At 38.9% G+C, this 26,804-nt stretch overlaps 1 protein-coding gene across 1 annotated transcript in view; it reads right to left on the minus strand.

The window, feature by feature from the left end:
* JMY (junction mediating and regulatory protein, p53 cofactor) overlaps positions 1–26,804 on the minus strand; it is a 138,876-nt gene that overhangs the window by 11,155 nt on the left and 100,917 nt on the right. The window contains exons 5-9 of the mRNA XM_006875187.1: positions 16,538–16,703; positions 15,826–16,013; positions 13,288–13,374; positions 5,470–5,565; positions 2,961–3,573 (exon numbers count right to left, since the gene is read on the minus strand). Coding sequence (XP_006875249.1) covers positions 2,961–3,573; positions 5,470–5,565; positions 13,288–13,374; positions 15,826–16,013; positions 16,538–16,703 — 1,150 coding nt within the window. The remainder of the gene's footprint in view (positions 1–2,960; positions 3,574–5,469; positions 5,566–13,287; positions 13,375–15,825; positions 16,014–16,537; positions 16,704–26,804) is intronic.

Consider the following 26,804-nt stretch of genomic DNA (forward strand, 5'->3'; position numbering starts at 1 on the left):
ATTCCTCTTCAATTTGTCATTTCCAGCATAGTAAACCATGTGGTCATCAGATTCAAAATGGCCAATACCCATCTATTTCAGGTCACTAATGCCTAAGATATAGATGTTTATGCATTCCATTTCATTTTTGACAATTTTCAATTCTCCCAGATTCATACTTCGTACATTTCATGTTCTGATTTTCAATGGATGTTTACAGCTGTTTTTCTTCATTTTGAGTTGTGCTCCATCAGCAAATGAAGGTCCCGCATGCTTTTCTCCCATGGGCTTTACTCCATTCGTGTCATCACGGTCAACTCTACTTTGAGGAGGCAGCTCTTTCCCAGTCGCTTTTTGAGTGTCTTCCAACCTCAGGGGCTAATTTTCCAGCACTATATCTGACACTGTTTCTCTGCTATTTAAAAAGTTTTCCGTGACTAAATATTCGGAAGTGGTTCGTCATTCCTGCTTCCTTCCTAGTCTGTCTTCCTCTGGAGCTCATCTGAACCTGTCCACCATGGGTGACCCTTCTGGTATTTAAAATTCTGGTAGCATAGCTTTCAGAATCACAGCAACTCACAAGCCACCACAGTAATGACAAACTGACAGACGAGTGATGACACTAGAGAGATGCAAATCAAAAGAACAATGAGTAGAGGACAGTAGGGGTGAAAGGAATAGCCAAAATCATCATTACAGAAATCTTGTAAGTTAGTCTTCAACCTACAACTGATTGGAGTACTTTAAAGGGGGCCAGAAGTTGCCCAGTGAAAGAGGCTTCCTGTGGAGCCTTTACAATGCATAAGACCATAGGTGGAATCCAGAAGCAACTGAGATAGAAATTTTCCACTGGAAAAATTAGTGGACCAGCCTGGAGCAGCTAGAAAAACAGAAGATACTTTGTGGAAGACCAGCAGGAAAAATCCAAAACAATAACGGCAGTCTGACTGATTACTACAAGAACAAGTAAGCTCTTTGCCTGGGAGTCATCAAAGAAAGTGGTTGGAACTCTTCAGAGCAAACCTCCTTCCAGGACAGACTCAAGGGGAATACATGAGCAGGCATGTGGTCTGTCTGGTAACCACATTGGTCACCGATAAGAGGGGGGAAAAACAGTAATGAAGTTGCAACCTAAGCCCAAACACATTCAATAGACCCCCGTGAACCCAGGTGGAGTCCTGGATGAACAGCAGTACGGCAAGACCTGGGGACTCCTGGGCCCAGAGGCAGTGACATGGCCACAGATGACTAGAGTGGTGAGTGAAGTATCCACCTGATGTGAATTAAGGGAGATACACAAGAACACCCAGGCTTGCAGACAGTACCCACTTGACCTGGCTTCAATGGCTGGATGATCAGAACTTGCCTAGAAGAAAGAAGAGGGGGCAAAAAAAAGAAAAGAGTGACCCACTACAATTTGATGAACTTTACCTATACTTGTGGATGTAGTAGCTCCAAAAAAGGAACAAATCTTTATAGCAAGGATCACTCCCACTCCCTCGGGATTGACAGGGATGGGCAATTTAGACATTGGCTACCCAGGCTGGGGGAGCCCAAAAGGCAAGAAGTGACTGGCTTACAAGCTTTCAAGAGGGAGCCTAGTTCTAGATGGGGCAAGAGAAGGTGGATCACCACTGAATGATTTCCAATCTGTTGGGATGGGGCTGGTAAAAGGAAATGGGGTAAAACTCTTGTCTAGTGGTACAATAGTGAGTAATTGCCACCATGACTGACTGGGAGGGTAGGAAATATAGAGGTAATTGTTTTTTGACAAAAGGAAGGGTGACTGATTTTGCAGCCCAGGAGCAGAAGTCCCTGGGACCATCAAGTGAGAAGAACGCTGAGTGGGACCCTACCCAGAGAGTCAGTGATGCTAGGGATGGAGACAGAGACAATGACGTGGCCAGATGGAGTGGCTGGGGACACAGGACTCAGGGAGGGAGAAGGGTCTGTGTGGTGTATGTACCCTTTGGGGTTATTTGATGATGCATGGAGGGGATTGTAATCACTGCAATGAAACGAAATATAATAGGATGAGTGTAAAGCTGATGTTCTCCTATGTAAACCTCACAATAAAAACTTAAAAAAAAAAAAAAAAAGAAAGAAAGAAATTCCATGTCTGTCATTGCAGGTATTCCTCTTATTTCCCATTGAGAAGTGAGCTGCTTGGAAGCTAGAAGTGGTCTTAGTAAAGCCAGGGCTGAGATTCTGAAGGATTTTCATTACCAGTCCAATCTCCTAATTCAGACAGTGATTGGGTTACACATTTAAAAAGTTAAATTTTGGTGAACATACTATCTTTTTTCATTTAGTTATTCTATATCTGAATACAGGACTTGTTTGGCACTGCAGGATATGCACTGGATGCGAACTCCTAGGAGACCCCGTACAGGGTTCTCTATGAGTCGGAACTGACTCAACATGTGAATATATGTTTTTCCCATGCAAACTGAAAGTTGCAGAATAAGTCTTTTTAAAGCAAACAGCTTTAGTGAGCTCTATTGGACATGACTAAATTGCACACATCATGTCCTAGTCTTCTTTGCCTCTTTCTACAGAACAAGTCTTCAACAAATGTTCCATCAAGTGTTACATGGTCTTGCCAGTGTCTTTCTAATGCCACAGACCTGACCAGATGAATTATCCTTTCTAATGTAACTTTTTTATTTTCCAGGTTTAAAACCAGAAATTTTTTCTGCCAAAAAGCCAAAAAGGGGGTTACCGCTATGCATTACCAAACAGATCATAAAACACATTTTTGTAAAATGCCTGATGACAGTTCAAGATAATGTCTGTTGATGTGCATGGTAAGAATTTTCCTCTGTTGAAACATTTAAAAACTGTTTGTATGCGATCAAATAATGCTAAAATAAAATTAGATGTTTTATGCTTTGGACGGTCCTATGAAATATTAAGTCCTTTGAATATACTTCAATTTATATAACCAATTAATTTTGAAAATATTAAAAAAAAAAAATTACCTCTCCTCCTCTGCAAACCCTCAGCAGTCTTTTTTAGCTTCTTCCTGGCACTGACCAGCTGGCTGCTATCAAAGAGGTGTGCTGAGGGGGCACTGGCAGACTTCGGGATCTTCTTCTCGTTCCCCTCCATTCTAGGCAGACCTTTCTCCAGTGTCTCTGGGGTGCTGTCCTTAGCAACAGGCAGAGGGGGTGGCGGTGGAGGAGGGGGAGGGGGAGGAGGTGGTGGTGGTGGTGGTGGAGGTGGTGTTGAAGGAAGAGGTGGTGTGAGTGAATCTATGGTAAGAGAACCTAGTTCAAGGTCATTATTAGTCAAAAGTGGAAGAGATACAGTGGGAGGCAGTTCCGAGGTAACACCACTGAGAGGTAATGAAGTGGCTTCAAGTTGTGCTAATGAAGTATCTTCAAGTTGCGCAAGGCTCTGGGGTTCTGTTGTCTGTGATGACCCAAGACTGCCTTTTCTTTCCTCCACCTCGTCAGCTTTCTCTTCTACCTGTAGTGACCCTGGTAGAGAGTCACACCGACCTTCGCAGGGTACTGGACTTGCTGTGCTTTTTCTTCTTGCATGAGCCATTCTCAATCGGGTGGATTTAAGTATAACTTGTCCAGGATACCTCTAAAAAAAAAAATCAAAAGTTAAACTTATCACCAATCCTTTTATCATTTATTTTTCATCAAATCTTTCATTAAGGCCTTGTTCATTCTTACGTAGTAAAAAAGTGAACTGTTCAAAATTAACACATGGTAAAATTTCTTAATAAGTAAAATTACGAATTCAATATGGAAAGAAAAAGCAATCTAATATATAAAACAATGTAAAAAACACATAGCTTTTTTCATACCAGTACCATTAGTTGTTGTTAAGTGCCGATGAATCAATTCCTACTCACTCATAGTTTTCTGAAGAGTAGTCTGCCCTTTGAAAATGAGAATGAAACTGGAATGCCCTTTATCACTACTCTTATTCAACACTGTATGGGAAGTCATAGAGCAGTAATACAAGACAGAGAAATTAAAACTAGCCATCTATGGACAGCTTAAGAAGACAAAGTAAAATGTAATGAAGTGGTCAGAGACGTGGAGTAAGAAAATCAAAAGGAAAAAAACATGCTGAACTGAAGGACCTTGAGGGCAACAGTCTCAGGTTTCTCCAGTCTCTTTCTGACCTGTAAGTCCAGTCTATTCTTTTTTTCCATTTTGTAATTTTGAGTTTTGTTCCACAATGTTTCCCACTCTATTTGGACCTTCCAATGTAATCCCTTTCAGAGCAGGAGTAGTTGGTAATGGTAGCCGACAGGTACCATGTAGTTCTTCTGGTCTCAGGGTCATGGCCTAACGAATTCCAATTGTCGTCAGTTTTCATCACTCTTCTTTCTTCTGCACATGGGCCTTCTTCTGTTGGCTGGTATTTGCGTTTTTTTTTTTTTTTAAAGGACATCTTCAAGCTCTTCTTTTGTAATGGGTGCTTAAATTTTCTACATCTGTTTGTGTTGGTATGAGTAGTTTGTGCATTGCTAGAAATTTGTCCATTTCATCTATGTTTTCAAATTTGATGGAATATACTGCTTCATAGTAATCAGTTATGATCTTCTTTATTTCAGGTGGATTGGTTATGAAATCACCAATTTCTGAATTTAGTTATTTGCCTCTTCTGGTGTTTTTTTTTTGGTCAATCTAGCCAGTGGCTTGTCTATTTTATCGATTCTTTTAAAAGAACCAACTTCTGGTTTTGTTGATTATTTCTATTGTATTTTCCTACTTTATGATTTTTGCTGATGTTTCCTTTATTCTAGTAGTTCTTGGCTTCTTTTACTCTTCCTTTTCTATTGTGTTAAGTTAATGGTTTTGGATTGCTCCTCTTTAATGTAGGTACTTATTTCTATAAATTTCTGTGAGTACTACATTTACTGTGTTCTAAAGGTTTTGAGATGCTGTTTTCATTTTTGTTTGATTCTAGGACTTTTTAACTTTTGATTTCTTCTATGACTTAATAGATTTGTTTAGTTTCCATGTATTTATTTATTTTTCCTATTGATTTCTAGCTTCATATCGTTATGTTCGGAAAAGATGCTTTGTATGATTTCAATCTTTTTAAATTTGGTAAAATTTGTTTTGTGTCATAGCATATGGTCTGTCCTAAGATATGATCTAATGTACATTGTTATGATGCTGGGTAGAGTGTTCTACGTTATGTTTACTAGGGCCAATTATGCAATTCCTTTTGAAATATCAAAAGAACAGATGAAGCAGAGACAAGTAAGTAAAAGTGGAGGAAAACTAGATGCCACTTGGAGGTCTTGAAGGAACACCAAGAAGAATGCTAGTGAACTGAGAAAAGACTTTTCCCCTTAAAGCCAGTGACCTGATTTTAGACTTCCAAACTCCTAACTGTGAGAGAAAATAAATTTCTGTTCATTAAAAACACTTGTGGTATGTCTGTTATAGAGGCACTAAGAAACTAAGTTCTATTTAAAAAGCAACAAAAACAGCAAACTGACCATTTTTTAATTACCTGTTTAAACGTTCGAAGTCTGTCCAGTGTTTTCTGTCTTTCTTGGCTAACCCAGGCACTTTTTCGTTCTTCTTCATCTTGTAATTTTTCTCTCTTCTGGTAAAAAAATTAGGGGTGATTCCATTATGATGCATTCCATTAACTTTTAACATATTTAATAGAAAAAAAGAGGAGCATTCTCCCAATATGTAAATTGAATGACTCCAGTGAATAAATTAAGCAAAATTTTTTACAGCAAGAAACTACAAGTTTTTAATAGAAATCATCATTTTGAAATTCAAACTGAAACTAATGAAATTAATTGTTGCGTTTTTCTGCATTTACTCCCAATTTAAGCTGCAATCCTATAAAAGAAAATGACATCTTCTCTGAACTAAAAAATGTTTTATCTTTGGGATTCTAGTTTAAACAATTTGAGCATAACATGTTTTTAAGCAGCTATATTTTACTAACACCAATGGTTAACAGAAAACCCGCATCCATTTGGTTAGTAATTTAGATATAATAATATTACTTCATCCAATATACCCAGCAGTTTGAAAACATATTACTTTCAGCATTAACCATGAATCATCTGGTTCAGTGTCACACTCAGTAACTTACAGCTATTTTAAACTGTCCCATATTGTTGAATTGCCTGAAAACTACTAAAAATCTTCCTTGGCAGAATAAATCTAAGTTAACTGAATAAGAAGTTTCCTAGCTAGGTACCCCAGATCATTTTATATGGTGATGAGGGTGGCCTCAAGTGCATCACTAACTTGGCTCTCTTCCATCCGTCTACTGCCCTTTTCTACTTTAATCTATTATTCTTTTATCCTGAAACTGCTCTCCTCTTCTGCCCCATCCCCCAGCATTTCCTTGGACAGTATAATTTCATATGAGAGTTACTGCTACATTTGCCATGGATTATATCAAAATCTAGGAAGTGGAAAAAGAGGTCTCCTATTTTTCTCTCATCCCTTAGAAATGAGAAGAAGGATGGAAAAGAAGTCCTGGGGACTTAATGTGTGATAGATAGGCTATTTTTTTAAAAATAAAATGTTTTTTAACAACATAATAAATTGCACATATGGGCACAAGACTGCCCCATATACTAACATAAAATTTTAAATCCTTCTAACAGAGTTGAAATACATTAGTTTGTACCCAAAGTAATAGAGAGGCACAAGGTAAGAAATACATTAATAAAATGAACAATGTTCCCATGGCAATAATACTATAATTCTGGTCATTTAGGTGAACTGCTTTAAAGATAATGATTTCTTTGAATGTCCATAAAATATGGGCAGAGAACTTTTGAATGAATGATTATAGAATATACACAGTTTTGACTATGTTCTTCTTCCTTGGCACACAAAGTATGAACATTCTAGAAGAAAATGTCATCTTTGAATAAAACAAGAACATGATGTCAACCCTAAGCCACAAAGTATGGCAAATTCAAAGAAGTTTTCACAAAATTGAAGACATGTCCTAGGAGCCATCTTTAAATCTCTGATATAAAAAGATTCCTCTAAAAATTAAATGTCATCCGAGTCCTGAATATCTACCCACTTTGATCAGTGATAAAACTGGGGCACAAGAGCAGGCATTAGGAGAAACTAAGACTTTTCTGGTAAATATCTGATGCCAAGCCACAGGTTGGGTGTAACTGAAGGAGGAGAAACAATACAAAAATATCTTCATGTTCATTATCTCTTCTCTATCAAAGGGAATCTGCAGGTTGTCAGTGGGTTGAAGAAAGGAAGGTATGCAATGATTTCAAATACCAACACAATCAAACTGTGCTGTGAGGGCTTTTCTGTGAATCACCTGTGAACCACATGCGGACAAATGTTCTAAATAGTGAACAAGTTGTTTAGAACAACAATCTCAGGTTAACATATAGATTGCCCCAGCTTCTCTGCCACCATTTCAAGATGTGAAACAGTAAGATATGGCATATTTAGGCATCTTTCATGGCGGGGGGGGGGAGATGGGTGGCTGGGACTGATACATGGATGCTACATAGAAGATAGGCCTAAAATAGGTTATGCTTGAAACCACACAAAATGAAATGGAAAAGAAGAGCAACAGTACTTAATTAGCTAGGCGATAACATCAGTCTAAGAATCTGATGTGGATATTACTGGTATTGTTTAAACAGAGATCATAACAGATGGTTCAGAAAAAAAGTATTCTAAAGTTAATTACCTGAGAAAACTTCTCTGAAATAAAGGAAGTATTGAATCTTCAGTTTGAATGGGGGACATTTAGTTTCAGAAAAACCTGATGCAGAATGATCACTGGGTAAAGTTATTAGACTTTAAGGTTAAAGAAAGACTCTTACGGGTACATAGGGAGTCACAGGGAGGCTGGTCTCAGACCTCTACATTACAACATTCAATATTACAATATACTATAATAACGTTCTTCAAAATACTGAGGGAGAGGAAATAGCCCAAATGTTTTTTTAAGTATATAAGAAATATACAGAGACATTCCCCAAATATGCCAGAACTCTGAAAGTATATCAACCATGAAACTTCCTGAAAATAGTACCTTATTATAATGACATTTTATGAAATATGAGACAAATCCAAGAAACTCAGAATAGAAAAACTTTGTGAAGCAGACTGGAACCAGCTACTGAATCTGTTTGAACAAAATACATTAAACAACTCTGGGAATTATAACTACATAACAAACAATATGTTGTTGTCGAGTTAGCCCTGACTCCTCGTCATCCCACAGTACTGACTAGAATTGCTATCAGGACTGACTGTGAGGGTAGGAAATGTAAAGGTAGATGTTTTGTAACAAAAGGAGGGGAGTGGTTGACTTTGCAGTCTAGGAGCAGTGGTCCCTAGGACCGTCAAGGGAGAAGAGCAGAGAGCAGGACCCTACCCAGAGAAGCAGTGATGCCAGAGATGGAGGCAGAGATGATGACATGGAGAGATGGAGCAGCTGGAGTCTTTAGACACAGAGAGGGAGAGGGGCTGTGTGCTGATGACCAAGGGGATGGTAACCATAGCAATGAAATGATATATGATAGGATGAATGTAAAACTAATGTTCTCCCATGTAAATTATCACATAATTCACAATAGAACATTAAAAAAAAAAAACAAGAAAAAAAAATGGCCACCACTCATCTGTTAGTTTGTCGTACTGTATGTAGAAGTTAGCCTTATACATACACACACACACACACACACACACACACACACACCCCAATCTGTGGGTTAATGCACTAGACTACAAAGTTGCTTTGAACCGCAAGGTCAATGGTTCAAGTTCACCCACCAGCGGCTCCTTGGAAACCCTTCACAGGATCACAGTGGGTCACAATGGGCTCGACAGCACTTAACAACAACAAATGTGATGGTGTGGCACTGTATGAGAAAGCACTGGACTGAAAGGTCAGTTTGAACCACAAGATTAGGAGGTTCAAACTTACCATTTGCTCCTTGGAAACCCTATGAAGGGTTGCTGAGTCAGAACCAACTTGATGGAATTTAACAACAGTAACTGCTGGGACTGCATTTGCCTTGGCAAGGTCAGACCAAATGATATCACGGGTAGGGTAGTGGTTACGAGCTGGACTCCTAATCTCAAGGTCAGCAATTTGAAACTACCAGCTATTCCCCACAGGAGAAAGATGAGGCCTTCTGCTCCTGTAAAGATTGACAACCTCGGAAACGCTACACAGGATTGCTATGAGTCAGAACTCCATGGTACATAATCAATTATTAATCATTTGGCCTAAGGACAGACATTCCGTACCCCTTAACTAGAAGGTAGACACATTAACATGGGTGGCATGGCAGGCAATATACAACAAGAGGGAGGTTAGTACAGGAAAGATGAAGGTAGTAGGAGACAAAGACAAGATCAGAATGTTAACGTGAATAAAGGTAAATAAATATTGTTAACTGCTGGTACATAGAAGGGACTGCAATCATTGTAACGAAGCAAAGTCTACCATTTGTTGAATGTAAAACTAATGATCTGCTCTGTAAACCTTTACTCAATTCACAATAAAAAGTTAAAACAAAAAGGGGGAATAATTTCATAACCTTTCATAACATAAATCTAAGGTTGAAATACAATTTAAAAATTATGCTAACTCATATTCTTCCAAATCTTGTCAATAAACTTCAGCACGTTTTTTCATATTAAGTTTTGGGTTGAGGCAAAATTCTAATAGACTGAGGCATTTTCTTAAGCTTTCTTTATAATTTTTTCTGTATTCTGTTGTTGTTGCTGAGCATCTTCGAATCAGTTCTGACTCCTTGTGACTCTGTATAGGTTTTTCCAAGGGGCGGACGGTGAGTTTGAACTGCCAAACTTGTAATTAGCAGTCCAGTACTTATCCTACAGTGCCTCATCAGAACTCCCTGTAACTGCTTTAATCTTTCACAATTATCATATGTCTCTCTTTATAAGAACAATGAATCTCTTCTTTTTAAATATAGGAATGGATGAGAAACATTTTTGCAAGCCACTAATTAAAATTACTCATAAGGATCTAAAAGCAGCAGTGAAGAAATGTTTAGGATATATTTTTGAAACAATGTTATTAAAACTTATACGCAGATATCAAGATACTCATTTATTACGGAAAAAAACCCATCACCTTGCTTGGATTGTAAAATATTAAATTAAAAGGAAATGTCTAAAGATCAAATTTGGACAAGACTCCTATAACCTATAACATGTTATGGAATAGTTTTATTCTGTAACATAGAGGGTCCACCATGAGTCAGAATCAACTCTTTGGCAACAAGTTTGGATATTTTTTTAAATCAAGTACCAAGGAAGAAACCTGACTTTGTGGAGGTGGTACCAGAAACTCACTTTCTAACTTGCCCAGCATTTGGTGGATGGCGTCATGATAAATTCAGATGAAGACTGCAAGAGGAAATAGTTGGGATTGGTATGTAAGGAGAAGAAAGCCAATGAAGTATTAAAACACGTATCTAACTTGGATTTATGGCAAGAAAGGACAGTTTGAGCAATAGTGGATACTATTTCCATAAATTCAGATTTAACCCATTATGTAACAGGTTTTTTTTTTGAGAAACTGTGCAGCCACATACACTGTAAGAAGTTAAGCCGAGAACAGTGACAAGGACTAAAGTGGAATTCTTAGCAGGAGCATGCAAAGTGGTAGTGGTATTTTACACAGTATGGGTAAAGGATGGGCAACTAATCTGTAGTTGACAAATCTGGAAATGCTTTAAGAGTGTCATTGTACTCAGTGTATCCACTGGAGGGAAGTAACTATTGAATACAATAAAGATAAGGTTCCACCTTCGATCTCTTGGTAGTGGGTGGTTGTTAAGTATTTGGGACTGTGAATCTTCATGGTAGCAGAGTTTTTCTTCCATAGAGCAGCTGGTGGGCTCACTGTGGTGGTTCTGTAGGATAAGCACTGGACTGTGAAGCAGGTTGGTGGTTTGAGCCCACCAGCCCTCTATGGGAGAAACATGAGACTTTCAGTTCTCTTTGTCTCATCTCTATCCTTTGGTTGGCCTATTGTGCACCCAAAGAATTCATGTAACCTCACCAAGATGCAGATTGTGGTTGATTTTGAGTATGTTCTCTAAAAGAACGTCTTAAGAGCTCTCCAAGGCCAGTTGTTAACAGGTACAAAATAAAGCATCTCTCAGTAATAATCCTAGATGCCAGAAAACTTACTATATTAAAATTAAGGGTATCCTGATGAGAAAATAAAGAGAAACTGGCTTGAGCACTGCATTAGAAACAGACATAAAGTTCCCATGTGAACTCTCACCTTTAGAAAAGAAAGCTCAGAATGGCTCAAGGATATAGTGAGTAAGAGCATATCCCATTTCCTTGCCTTCACCCTGAGTTCTCTTCTTTTTAAACAGCTGGATTGTGTAACCTTTCCAGCTGAATCAGCAAAAGGAAAGGACTCAGATTAGGAAATGCTTTTCAGAGTGTAGTCAATTAGAACTAAGCCTGCACCTCCCACATCTGAACATATGTCACAAACACCAAAGAATCAAAGAGTCTTTCTAAGGCCTGTAAAGTGCCTCTACGGTTGACTGGATTTTTCCATACTTAGAGCACATTAGGTATCTAAAGGGTGCTTAGTTTGAGTTTCCCAATGCTAATATTTGCATCTTTAAGACATAAATGAACTAAATAACCATATTGCTGGTCTGTCAGCTAGCAAATATGTCAGATTTTAGTATGAGGAGGTTTCAAAAAATTGTTACAAAAATATAATTGAAAGATAATGAACTTCTTCCTAGAACTTTGTGTAGCCTCCTTGTATGACTCTGAAAGATCCCAGATGGAAACAGGAGAAAGGTTCAGACCCCTGAGGCATGAACTGATGAGCCTGCATGGGGAAATAAAATTTTTACAGAGCAGACCACAGTATCATATTTAAGAGCATGATGGTGTTGGTGGTAAAGTGCTGTGGATTCAGTTCCGACTCATAGATGACCCTGTATAGGGTTTCCAAGGCTATAAATCTTTATGGGAGCAGAAAGCCTCACATTTCTCCCATGGAACAGTTGGTAGCTTTGAACTGTTGATCTTGAGGTTAACAGCTTGACCCGTAACCAGACTACGCTACCAGAGCTCCATAGCCAATAATAAACAGTCCTAGGTTAGAACATCAAATGCCCCCTAGTTGGATGACCTTAATTAAGGAAGTCATTTAACAACTCTGTAAAATGAAATTAATTTACTTTGGGGGTAAATTGTGAATGGTTGCTAACATTCTGTTTATTGACCTAGGTGCCAGATGGGCTCATCTTGCCACAATGACATATTCCATGGAAGGCTGGTAGTAAGCAAAGTTGAAAGGCAGGTGATATTTGCCTTCTAGACTCCTGTAGCTGCTGTTTGGAAATCCTACACAGGGTCGCCATGAGTTGGATCTGACTTGACAGAACTTAACAACAACAGCAGCAGCAATTTCCTCATTCTTACTGCTCTTTGCCCCATAAAACTCTTTGGGAAAGGACTTGGTATTTATTCTAAAAAGTTAGTCACTTAATTCATCAAAATATCAGCATTTCATCAGAAGTCAAAATTTTCATATAAAAAATAACAAATTCCAAGTGTGGAATCTCAGTAACAAATTGATTGTGATATTAGCAGGCATCCTTATTCACCCAATTGTTATGCTGGCCCCCTGTGTAGCCTTACAAAACAGATTTTGACTCATGGAAATTATAATGAAACATAAAAGTACATTAATTAACTTGGCCATTTCCAGTTTCTAGGAATAAGATGAATCTTAATTTATGGGCAATTTGGACACGTTTTTGTGGTTAAGACATAAGAACTAAGAGTCAGCATTAGTTAACACATGCCACAATAAGCTTAAGTGGTAACACAGACAAATTTGTATTAGTGTAACACCATAGAAAATTAAAAATATAAGCAAATACAGAAATATAGTAATGCCAGCATCTCTACTATTTAATTACATAGGAAATGATCACAAACATAAGTATCTGCAGTTTTATGCAAGTAATGCATGCATAATGTTTTTCTGGCAAGCTACACAACCCCTCAACTCATTGGCTTCCCATATGAATGTTATATGTGTGTATGTTATTTATGTGGGTACATTATATGAAAAAAAATTACAATACTATTGGAAAATGTATTTACATCAGATTAACAAAATAAGATGTGCATCAATAATGGGAGTGGAAAAAGGTAATTTTAAAAAGAGTTAAATAACATCTAGGCATACAATTTTCTCATTCTCTATAGATTTTAACTACTTTGCGACAAGTGAAAAACAAACAAAATTTGTACCAAATTTCCAAGAGTCCAAACTTACTAGCTGTACTGTGTGATGTGTTTTATATTCATCTTCACTCTGAAGGCGTTGTTGGAATTTTTCACTGTGTTTTGCAATACAAATTTCCTATAAATACATAAAATGTGCTTTAATACAAATGAAACTTGAAAGATTCCAGACATCATACCAAATTTGAGAAATTAATTTAAATCTTAATTACACACACAGCAAAATACCAAGTAAATGACCAAATCACCTCTGGCTTTTCATGTGAACTACTTAAATGGCATAAACCAAATTATTAGGACTTTCTCCCCCGCCTTTTTGAGGGGTACGGCAAAGTGGGGTGGAAGACTGTGTCCTAAGATAATCTCAAGTCTTTTTTGTTTTTAAAGTCTATAACCAGAAATTCTAAATCTTACTATAGTCTGCAAGAATACTGATTACATTTCTATGCAAGAATGCCTACTTACTAATGAGGGAAGTGTCCAGTCTGAACGAGGCTCTTACTGCTGCTACCAGAGTACACAACTGCATGGGCCCAGGTCAGTAGGTTTTCTCCTCTTCACATGGACCTTGAAATTGTGTACTCACTCCCTCTGCAATCCTCTCCATCCTCAAACCCTAAGGCCCAATGGTCTCAGTAAGTCAATGATATGGAGCTCCTCATATCTTGTCTTCCTCATTTCTCTGGAGCACCTGACACTGCTGAAAACTCCCTCTGTTGAGTCATCTTTCTTTCTTCTTCACTTCTATTTTATTCTCTCCTATTTCTCCTAACTCTAAGAACTCTCTGTTTGATCCCCTTTTTCTGTGCCTATGTTCAATTAAAATGAATCAATTATAAGTAAGAACTGTATAGAGTTCTCAGAAAAGCCTTTAAAGAGTTCCAAGCTCACAAATTACAACCAGACTCAAATGCAGGTATTGCATTATACTTGTACAACTAAAAGTAACATTAAATAGTGCCTCTAATGTTCCTAAAAAGGAGCTCTAGTAGCACAGTGGTTACGAGTTGGCCTGCTAACCTCAAAGTCAGCAGTTTGAAACTACCAGCTGTTCCATAGGAGAGAAGATGAGGCTTTCTGCTTCCGTAAAGATTTACAGCCTTGGAAACCCTATGCAGGGTTGCTATGAGCCGGAACCGACTCCATGGCACACCACCACCCACTGTTCTTAAAAAGTCGGTTCTTCTAAAATCTTATTTACTTTCCATTCCCTACTAAAACCTTTTTCTATAACAGTGCCAGGGACTTTCTGGAATCACTACTATGTTTAAACTCAGTGGCACAGGCTGGGTCAGAAAGCTCATACAATCCAGCCCAATGCTGGAATAATAAAGGGTTGTAATTTCCCTCGTGTCAAAGAACATGAGGGACGCAGAATTATATAAAGGCTCAAAATTTAACAATTCTGCTTCCTGAAGTAAACCATGGCTCTGAATGTCAAATAACTCTTCTGTGGAAAAGCAAGAAGTCCTGAGTTCATGACTTACCTGGGAAAGAGATATGCCTGAGTTTCTTGTCTGTGTAAGTGTTATCTATTTCAACAGACAAAGGGTTTTGATTCTCTGTGGAACGGGAAAGAAGCCCTGGAATGTGGTGAAGAACCACCTTGTAGTGGTTTCTCACAAGGGACACTTTACCTGGATATCCAAGCTTAAGCAAATCATCACCACACTGTCATTATGTTTAGTTGAAGACTTAAAGCCAGGACTGAAACAACAGCAGCTAGAAACAACTTCCTATTAGTAATGTCTGGACTAGAAGGCAAAATAGCTTTCTAAAACACAGTAAGAAAACCATTTCAGGTATCAAAATGACCAATCATTAAAAAACAGAGAAAACAACAAACAAACAAACAAACAAACTTCAGTGTGTAAAAGTCCTTCAAGACTGAGGTCAGAATCATAACTTAATTGCAGAACATCACTGGACTTTTTCCATTAAAAAGGAGATAGGAATTCAGTAGTTAGGAGAGAAATAGTTAAGCAGCATATACATGTAAAAGTACCAGGTAACAACATTATGTTCGCTGTAGGATAAGCACTGGATTGCTAATCATAAGGTTGGCAGTTCAAACCCACCAGCCACTCCTCAGAAACCCCATACAAGATCACTATAAATTGGAATCAACTTGATAGCATCAGTTTAGATAAGATCCTTAGTAAAACCTTTTAGCAGAGTCACCTTTAGGAGGTAAATAGCACAACACTGCTGGCTGTTCCAATGTGTTTACAATTGCAATTCTCAAAAACTATGAATGTTTAATATAATGGCACAAGTATTAAGAAGCTGGAGTTCTGGTATGACACTATAGGATAAACACATGATTTTGCTAAGTGCAAGGTTGGCAGTTCAAACCCACCCGACACTTCTTGGAAATCCTATATAGGGTCATTGGGAGTCAAAACTGACACACTGGCACTTAACAACAACTCCTAACTTTACATACAAATATGCAGTACTAGCAAAAAATCTGTTCGAATTACTAGTTATATTACTAGATTAAGTAATTTTAAAACACATAATTTTAAATTGAGAGTACATATTCAAGAAATGCTTAACTTATCCACACCTTTTTGTTTCTGAGGTAGGCTTTCTTGGCTGAAACGCGTCCACGTCTTGCTTCTAGCTGGCGTGCTTTCTGCTGCAGTTTCTGCAGCTCTTCTCTCTGTAAATGCACAGATGCTGCCATCTCTTCCTTCTCCAGCATGGCCTCCATGCTTTCGTAAGTGTCATAGTATACCACTTCATCTCTCTTTTCTGTTACAGAAAAGCAGCAACAATGGGTAGTGGTTAATAGCATGGCCTATGGAGGCAGACAAAACAGGGTTCTAATAATCAACTTGCTGGTTCTGTAACATCAGGCAAAGTTATTACCTCTTGAATTTAATTCCTTCTCTGTAAAATAGTGATAATTTAGAAACACATCTCATAGGATAAATATGTACAAAGTACTTAGTAGTGTCTTACACACACTCAATGCTCAATAAATGCTGGCTTCCCCCCAAATATTTAGCTTTGAAAAATCCAGATTCTGGCTGAAGCCACCTTTACAAAAAAGTATTTTATGCAGCTAAATAAAAATTGCCTATTTTTGCACTGCTCACCTATTGAGACACTAGTTTTGATTTCACAAACCACCCACCTTTTTAAAACTATCCTTTTAGACAAGACTTCAGAATTAGAAAGGTGATGGAATCTTTTCACAATCATTTTGAAGCCCCCCTTGTGTTTTCTCTGTAATCTATCTTTTGTGGACGTATGTAGCTAAAGGCACACCATACCTGATACAAGCCTTTTGATGCTTTGCAGTTGTGCTGTCAATAGTAACTCTTCACACTTCAAGATTTCAAACTGTACTTCATACAACTGAAGCTGCAGATCATAATAATCAGATTCTAACTGATCCAATCTAGCGATAGCTTCTGTACCACCCTGCAAACTCTGCATCTGCATTGAAAATAAAAACAAAAACAGTCCTAGTTGATGGGGGCAAGAAATAAATCATGTTATGATTAAAAAGGACTACTAATGGGATACAATATTGCCACGAAATACTGTTCAAAGAATTAAGGTTTCTAAAAAGGAGCTATGAAAGCATAATCATTAAATCATAGGGTTTGGGAAATAACTTGGTAAATATAAAAACATAATTTTAAAAGTTTATCTATACTATGCTGTTGTCATATGCCTTCTAAATTGATTCTGACCAACAATGACCCTACAGTGCAATGTTAAGTGCATGCAACTCACTAACCAATCGGCTGGTGGTTTGACTCTACCAGTCATTCTGAAGAGAAAGACGTGTTGACCTGCTTCCATGAAGATTTACAGCTTAAGAAACCCTACGTGGCAGTGCTATTCTGCCCTATAGGGTATATATGAATTGACAAGGCACAAAACAGCAAAAAAATGACAGTGTAGAAATTCTCCAGTTTCCTAGGCTGTACGTCTTTATGGAAGCAGATCACTAGGTCTTTCTTCCATCAGGGTGGCATGTGGGTGTGAACCACCAAATCTCTGGTTCTCAGCTGAGTTGCTTAACCACTGCACCACCAGGCGTCCTTAACTATGTTGTAGCTCATTTTAGGCAACAAACTTCTTGAATAATGTTAAAAAGCAACCATGTCACTTTGAGAACTAAGGAGTCTTTTCAATTGCCTTCGGTACATACAAGAGCTAGACAATGAATAACAAATACTGAAGAGCTGATGCCTTTGAGTTATTCTATTGAAAAAGAATACTGAACTGTCAGAAGAACAAAAACCAAATCTGTGTGAAAAGAAGTACAGCTGGAATGCTCTTTAGAAGCAAGGATAGTGAGACATCATCTCACACTCTCTGGACTAGCCACTAGAGCTGAGTGAAGCATCCAGCTGATATGAAGTGAATGAAGGAGGCACACAAGAATGCCCCAATTCACAGATTGTACCCATTTGACCTAGATTGGATGGCTTGATGATCAGAACTCGACTAGTGAAGATAAAGTTTGATATAGGAAGCAAGTGTAAATTGCTACAATTTGATGAATTTGACCTTTATTTATGGATGTAGTAGCTCAAAAGACCAAGAGAGGGAAGGAGTCTTCTTATCAAGGATCAAGCCTATCCCCACCTCAGTACAAAGGGTTGATAGGGATGGGCAACTTAACTGACTACCTAAAATGGGGGACGGGGGGGTGGGGGTGGGGACTATAAAAACACAAAGTGGCTAGCTTACAAGTTTTCATGAGGAAGTTTAGTTTCACAGCAAGAGGGGGAAGGTAGAATCCTCACTGAATAGTTTTCTTCTCGTCTAGATGGGTCTGGTGAAAGGAGATGGGGACAGGATTCTTTTGATTCAATAGTGAGTAACTAACTGTTATCATGACTGACAGCAATTGTCACAACTGTAAAGGCAGAAGTTTTGTAACATAGAGAGGGGAGTAGTTAATCTTACATTCCAGGAACAGAGGACCCTAGGACCATCAAGGGAGAAGAACATGAGGAGAATGTGGGATCCTATCCAGAGAAAACAAAGCCGTTTGAACTGCAAAGTCAGCAGTTTAACCTCACCTGCTGCTCCTTGGAAACCCTACTCAGGGTCGCTATGGGTCGGGACCAACTCGATGGCACTTCACAACAACAACATCCAGAGACGCAGCAACACCAGCGATGGAGGCAGATATGATGACATGGGTAGACAGAGCAGTGGAGGGCTCTAGACTCCTGGAAAGACAAAGGCTGTGTGCTGGCAGGCAGGAGGCTGGCTTGCAAAATGTGCTCTATGGTTATTTAAACGATTATATATTACTGTGTGTTTTTTGTATACATTAAAAAAAAATAAAGGAAAAAAAAGAGGGAACAGAGGTAAATACTGTTAACTGGTGGCATAAGTTGTTGTTGCCATCGAGTCAGTACTGACTCACAGCGACCTTATGCACAGAACGAAACACTGCCTGATCCTGGGCCAACCTCACTACTATTGCCACGCTTGAGTCCATTGATGCTGCCACTTGGCCAATCCATCTTGCTGGGGAGTCTTCCTCTTTTTCTCTGACAGTTCACCTTACCAAACATAATATCCTTCTACAGCGAGACTGATCCCTCCTGATAATTTGTCTGAAGTATGAGAGATGAAGTTTGGCCATCCTGACCACCAAGGAGCACTCTGGCTGCACTTCCTCCAACACAGATCTGTTGGTTCTTTTGGCAGCCCATGGCACTTTCCAACATTCTCCTCCAACACCTTAACTCAAAAGCATCAATTCTTTTATGGTCTTCCTTATTCAGTGTCCAGCTTTCACATGCATATGAGGTTACTGAAAATACCGTAACTTGGGCCCAGCGCACCTTAGTCCTCAAGTTGACATCTTTGCTCTTCCAACACGTTAAAAAAGTCTTGTGCAGCAGATTTGCCAAATGTAATAAGTTGTTTGATTTCTTGACTGCTGCTTCCACAAGTGTTGATAGAGCCAATAAGAATGAAGTCCTTGACAACTTCAATCTTTTCTCCGTTGTTAAGAATATTGTTTACAGGTCCAGTGGTAAGGAGTTTTGTTTTCTTTACATTGAGATGCAATCCATACCGAAGGCTGTGCTCTTTGATGGCGTTAAGTAAGGGATTGTAATTATTGCAATGAAACAAAATATGACTGGTTGAGTGCAAAACCAGTGTTCTGCCATGCAGACTACCACTCACTTCACAATAAAAGCTTTAAATAATAATAATAAAAAAGTTCATGTAAAAATTCCATTTTCCTTTAATTTTTTTCACAAACCTTTTGAAGCCCCCTCATATGAAAAAAGATTGGGAGATACTTAATCATAGAAGAGTAATAAGAGTTTGGTCAACTCCATACATCTGGGACTTTGTTTTGTTCCAAGGTCATAGCCTAGCTAGCCTCTGGCATCTGCTTACTAGAGAACAAGGTGAAATTTTAAGTGGAACAGCATAACATAATTGCTGTTGGGAAATCCTTGTAAGCTACTGACAATGACCACTGTTGTTATGATCTTGAGGTAAATGTACTCAGGATCCTAGATTGAACCTTAGGTAAGACTCAAAAACTCAAAAATTTCTAGGCATATCTCAGGAAATAGTGAGTGCTCTTGATGAGACATTTGCTTGGTTTTGAGCCTTTAGAGCAGAGGTAGGTTCTACTGGAAATGTATGCTTCAGACACTGGCTCCTACCCCCATTTTCTTGGTTTCCTATTTCCTTCTGTCCTTAAGAAGCTGCAGGAGTTGAACGGCTTTTAGGTGTCTTGAATGTAAAGTACAAGCACAGCTTTATGGTGCAAGAGAGTGGTGATGGAGGGAGGCTCTTGTTAGAGCACAGCGTCATAGCTTTGGCAGTTTAAAGGCTCACACATAGGAGACACTGGTACAGCCATCAGTATGTCATAGGGCCCCCGTGAAGTCTAGCCATGAAGTGGTTTCCCACAGAGTAAGCACCAAAGACGTGAGGGCAGAGCTGAGAGGCATTTGAGGCGTCACTTGGGGCTACTATAATACTAGGAAGAAACTTGACCGATGGTCCTGGGACAGGCCAGGGAGGCAAAAGACAGTGAATTCTCTTATTGCTATGTGATCTCATCTGTCTAGCGAGGTTTGTGAAATATATTAGCACATAAACGGAGTATGTTTCAATAAGATTTCAACCTTTCCTTCACAGTCAAGATATTTACACCATTTTACCCAATGACTAGAATGGCTTTTTTCCTTTTAACAAAAAATCTGAACTGAAGAGCAACAGTTAGGTTCAGGTCTAACTGTGCAAAGGTATAGATTTAAGAATAACTGTATGAATTAAATATAATACTACTGATATCAATATATTATCCAAAATATGTAAGTTGTAAAGCAGTGGTCCTGCTGAATTAGGTAATATTTAAAGAGTGACAGTTAATAACAAACAAACCCAAAATGACTTTAATCATAGTGGCTGAGGAAGGGGAATGTTGACAAAAGGAAATTCTGCTGCTTTCTTTCCTAAATCATAAAATAAGAATCTTGGAGTGATTCCTCTCTGGAACTCCCAGTCTCAAATTAAATTAGAAATATTACTTTTCATATGGTTCTGAGACTCTTGTCCAGGGTGCACCTTCCTCTGTTACCTGCACCTACACTCTCTGTGGGTACAGCACACAACAGGTAAATGAACAATTTTATTAAAACACCTTATTCTATGGGGGGAACTATAATTATTCAAGCTATAATTTCAGTGTACAATAGTGTAAACACCTTCCCCCTGGGATCAGTTTCCAGTGACCCGGTTCAGAGGTACAGGCTGTTAGTTCCTTTTGCATTACATCAGTTTTCTCCAGCTGAGAGTGACCATTAATCTGCTTTGTTCAAAATGCTGTGCCCAGTCTTGCCCGTTGTTCTTTTAAAGTGTCAGTGACTCAGGTCCTACTCATAGCGACCCTGTATAGGGTTTACAAGGCTGTAAGTCTTTGCAGAAGCAGAAAGCCTCTAATTCTCTCTCTTTGAGTCGCTCTCCTTTACTTGAAGAAGCTGAAGGCCCTCTTTACACTGTGAGCTGTCTCAGTTCTAAGTAGAATAGTATTCTGCTCCTTACCCAGGGCCACGAGATGTAAAATGACACCAGAATATAGCCAATATCAAATATCAAACTGAGGAAGGATATAGATATTTTCTTACAAGCAATGATCTCACTCCCAATTTTCTGGTTCATGGAGCAAGAGAGCCCAGAGGTGGCTTTGCCAGGGCTGAGTTTGAAAGAAAAGACAAAATCTTACTATAGAAACACATGCAGACAAGGGGTCTATTAAATTCTAGTCTTAGTCTCAGAGAGAATAAATCAATAATGGGCCTCAATATTTTCAAAGCGATTTTCCTGGAACCTAACTCCGCTGACAGTCACAATATTAAAGGACTGGAAACCCAGAATGAAGTAGAACATGGAAAAATTATCTCTGTTATACCTGGGGGAAGTGCTTCCTGGGAGGATGGAAGCCCAGAGAGCAGGTGATAGGGTGCCAATGAAACTTGGTTACTTTGGAATTTTACTCTACCCAGCTTTTACCCTCCTAAATAAGTATTATCAAGATACTGAGATCCTCAAACCAAATCATGACCTCTCAATGTGATCCAGGTTATCAGTAGTAAAACTGGAACTAGACGTAAATCTCCTAACCATTTTCAGAGTGTTCTTTCCACAAGAAAACAAAAATTTGCTGTTTATATATATATATTTGTGTGTGTGTGTGTGTATGCACACACATACATAATAAACCTAGAAGGAAATTAAGTATGAATTTACTTTCATTATCTACATATTTTCACATTACATAATGTGAATTACAGAATCTACAGCTGACTGCATTCCTATCAGGTAGAATGACAGCAGTAGTTTGCAGGTGTTGACATTTAGACAGACTGTACTATAAGGACAAGCTTTCAGTCACAACTAGCCTTTCCTTTAATGTGGAACAGGTAGGAAGAACATGAGACAGTGCCAGACAATTCTGAGTACAAAAACAGAGGCTCTACGAGTACAAGATGCACAATGAAGGGTAATATGTCTTTTGGTAGTTTATAGCTATAGAGAATGGACTTACCAATCTGCTTACTGATAAATTAAAAAACAAAAACCTGCCACCCTGACTAGACAAACAATGCCCAACCTCAGCTCAGACTGTCCACCAACCACATCAAAACTTTGGACTTGTCAAAATATTTAGCAAGTCTCACTCAAAATGCCACATCAAGTACTCAACAGCATCCTTTTTGGACTACATCTTTTTCTTCTCTGCATCTCCATTTATCAAACCCATGTTACTGTTGTTGTTAGGTGTTGTCAAGTCAGTTCTGACCCACAGTGATCCTATGTACAAAAGACAGAACCCTGCCTGGTCCTGTGCCTTCCTCACAATTACTGCTATGCTGGAATCCACTGCTGCTGCAATACTCTGGTGCTATCTGACAGTGTTTCACTGCTATTCATTACATTTTCAGTGGTTAAACATTCGAAAGTAGTCCGCCACTGTTTCTTCCAAGTCTGTCTTCGTCTGGAAGCTCAGCGGAAGCCTGTCCACTATAGGTGACCCTGCTGGCATTCAAAATACTAACAGCATACCTTTCAGCACCACAGCACCACACAAGCCACCACAGTGCAACAAACTGATATATGAGTGGTGGATCTTATCATACAACACCTACTACTGAGGTCGTTGTTGTTAAGTGCTGTTGAGTCGGTTCTGACACATAGTAATCCTCTAACAGGTTTCTGAGGAGCAGCTGGTGGGTTTGAACTGCCGACCTTGTGGTTTGCAGTTCAGTGCTGATCCTACAGTGCCACATCAGGATTCTGACACTGAGGTAAAAAGCTAATATTTACTGAGTCCTCAGTTTATGCCAAGCACTGTACCTGTTTCATAAACATTAAGATATGGAACGGAACACCCCTGAATGGTATATATTATTTATATTTTACAGAGGTTAAATAACTTATCTACAGTTCCATAACTAGTAAGTCTGTGAAATCAGGATGTATATAGTGTATGGTTGCACTGGCCAAAATAGGCAACTAGCCACATGAGGCTATTTACTTTCAAATGAAAGAAGCTCCACTCCTCTGTTGCATAAGCCACATGTTGAGAGCTGAAGTGTCATATGTGACTAGTAGCTACCCTATGAACAATACAGCTATAGACCACTCCCATCACTGCAGGAAACCAGCACTGTTCTAAACACGAAGTCTCCACTATAGTATTCTATTAATGCTTAATAACTACTTGATAAAGTCAAACTGAAATTTAACTATACGCTTTCAAAAGAAAGATAAATTTATAAACTATAGGGAATGAAACTCAGAATTAGTGTATATTCTAGGATTTTTATGAATGACAGTAAGTAAAAAAGTATTGCTACTAAAGTTCTAGTTTATACGTGCACGTTTATTAAAAAAAAAAATATATATATATAAACATATATATATATATATATTCAAACATGTCTCTGTGATCAGTGGATGGCTGCAGACAAGTTATTTCAGTAATGTACTTATCTTAGTCTAATTCGGGCGCCTTAAAAAAATTGAAAAAAAATATTTTGAGGTCAGGGCTAATATCAAATTTTCAACACAACTTAAGCAAACACCTTATCAAATCACTTAAAGTTTATGATAATGAAAAAAGTTTACATAAAATTGATCTCAGTAAGCTTTGACTCAATGGGTGCCAAAAGCTTATGTGAAAATAGACTAGCTCAAAGAGCTAATCTCCCATCAATCTTTTAAGCAAAACTGAATTCGCTAATGAAGTTGAATTGATAGACTGAATCATAACCAGGGACCAGTTTTGGATTTATCTCACTCGTTAAGTTCCAGAGAGCATGGTATAATCAAAACAGTCACTTCTGCGGCTATCAGCTGGGCCAATTAAATTCGAGGCAGAACTCCTCTCAAAAGGTTATGGTGACTGTGTTTTGGGACTCCAAAGGAATTATTTCAGGACACAGAATAATCACAAGTTTTAAGAAAACTGAAAACTGTACTGGTGAGGAATAGGCCATAAAAGTTTTGTGGAGGAAATTTCCCCCATCATGACAAGGTAGCTGCTCATTCTTCACAAAGGCTGTCCTATGGGAATTTTTTTTTTTTTAATGTTTTATTGTGAATTATGTGACAGTTTACATGGGAGAACATCAGTGTTACATTCATCCTATTGTATATCATTTCATTGCCATGGTTACAATCCCCTCCACGCATCATCAACCAACCAAAGGGTATACCCTACAAGTCTGCCCCACAGTCTGTCAGCACACAGCCCCTCTCCCTCTCTGGGTCTAAAGTCCCCAGCTGTTCCATCTCTCCACGTCATCATCTATGCCTCCATCTGAGGCATCACTGCTTCTCTGGGTAGGGTCCTGGTCTCCGCTCTTCTCCATTAATGGTCCCAGGGACCTCTGCTCCTAGACTGAAAAGTTAATCACTCCCCTCCTTGCTACAAAACATCTACCTTTACATTTCCAACCCTCACAATCAGTCCTGATAACAATTATTCACTATTGTATCACAAGAGACCCTTCCACATTTCATTTCATCAGCCCTGCCTAGACAGACTGGATACTACTCAGTGGAGATTCTACCTTCCCCCCCAACGACCTCTGGATCTAGGTTCCCTCTTGAAAGCTTGTAAGCCAGTCACTTCTTGCCTTTGTAGCACCCCCATTTTGAGTAGCCAATGTCCAAGTTGCCCATCCCTGTTTACTCTGTGTATGGAGTGGGTGGGAATGATCCTTGCTATAAGGATTTGTTCCCTCTTTTGAGCTACTGCATCCATAGGTGTAGGTCAAGTTCATCAAATTGTATCAAATTACTCTTTTTTACCTCTTCTTTCTTCTTCTAGTTGAGTTCTGATCATCCAGTCATTGAAGCCAGGTCAAGTGAGTATTATCTGTAACTGTGGGTGTTCTTGTGCATATGCCCTCTCTTCTTATCAGCTGGATGCGTCACTCTCCACTCTAGTCCTCTGTGGCTATGTCACTGACTCTGGGGCCAAGAGTCCCCAGGTCTTGCCACACTGCTGGCCAACCAGGTCTCCACCCAGGTTCACAGGAATCTACTGAAGATTATAGGGCTTAACTTGCAGCATCATTGCTGTTTTTCTCTCATTTCCCCTATCGGTGACAAACATGGTCACCAATTCCTATGGGAATTTTTCTGGAAAACCTTATCCCACCAACCAACAGTCCTGATTTTGCCCCTTCAGATTTTCTGTTGTTGTTGACAAAATTCAAAGAACATTTTAAAGGAACACAATCTGAGTCCCTCAAGGATGCTAAAACTGCTATTTAGACGTGGTATAAATAGAAGAGCACATAAGTCTTTGGAGGAAGGTTTGTTGTTTCTGTGTGGTGTTGAATCAGTTCTGACCCACAGAGACCCTATATAGACAGAATTTCTGAGAGTGACTGGTGGGTTTGAATTGCTGACTTTGTGGTTAGTAGTCCAGTGTTTCTCCTATAGCACCACATTAAGGGAAGGGTTAGAGAGATGGAAACACTGCCTTCAGAAGTGTACAAACCTATATATAAAGGTTTGACAGAATCTTTGTACATGGGCATTTACCTTTGCCACAAACATCCACAAATGTGATGGAGTATGTAGTCGAATCGGTTCTGACCTATAGTGACCCTCTACAGGGTTTCTAAGGAGCGACTGGCGAGCTTGAACCACCAACCTGGCAGTTCAAACAGACTGTGAAGTTCAGTGCAGTAACCCACAGTGGCATACCAGGTGGTGGAACATACAAGTGGCAAAATTAGGAAAACTTCTTAAACATTACCAAACACCTTGAGAGAATGAGTTGCTGGGCCTGCAGGTTCAGAACCATAGTCTCATGTGACACCATGGTCAACTGGCAAAACGTAGTCCACAAACACAATGTTCTACACTTTGGTGAGTAACAACTGGGTTCTTCAAAGCCATGAGAGGTCATCTAATATACAACTAAGGTCTATCCCTGTGCAGAGGAAAGGGAGATGTAAACTGAAGATGCTTGGTAACAATTAGTCCAATCGACTAATAGACCACAACCCTGAGATCAGCAAAACAAGATGGTACGCAGTTACCACTACCAACTTCTCTGAAAGGGATCACACTGGAAGATCCTGGGTAGAGTGGGAGAAAATGCAGAACTAAACTAAAAAAATCATAAAAAAGAAAATGCTTACAGGTCAGAAAGTGACTGGAAGAATGCTGAGACTATGGCCCTGGTGCCCCTTCAGGTCTGTAACTGAACTCATCATCATGGCTCAATTTTTAGCCAAGCAGTAGATAGGTATTGTTGTTGTTGTTAAGTGTCATCGAGTCAGTTCTGACTCAGCAACCCTATCTAAGGCTCCCAAGGAACAGCTGGTAAATTTGAAACACTGACCTTGTAGTTCAAACCGACCTTGCAGTCCAGTGCATTAACCCACAACACACCAGGACTCCATAGATATGTATATTGTTATTGTTACTAAAGTAGGACAATAATACTAGTGAGGTATGCACACCACACAATAGTCAACCAATCTGAAATAAAAAAGAGACGCATTTACC

The sequence above is a fragment of the Chrysochloris asiatica genome, unplaced genomic scaffold, assembly GCF_000296735.1.
Source record: "Chrysochloris asiatica unplaced genomic scaffold, ChrAsi1.0 scaffold00313, whole genome shotgun sequence".
Lineage (NCBI taxonomy): Eukaryota > Metazoa > Chordata > Mammalia > Afrosoricida > Chrysochloridae > Chrysochloris > Chrysochloris asiatica.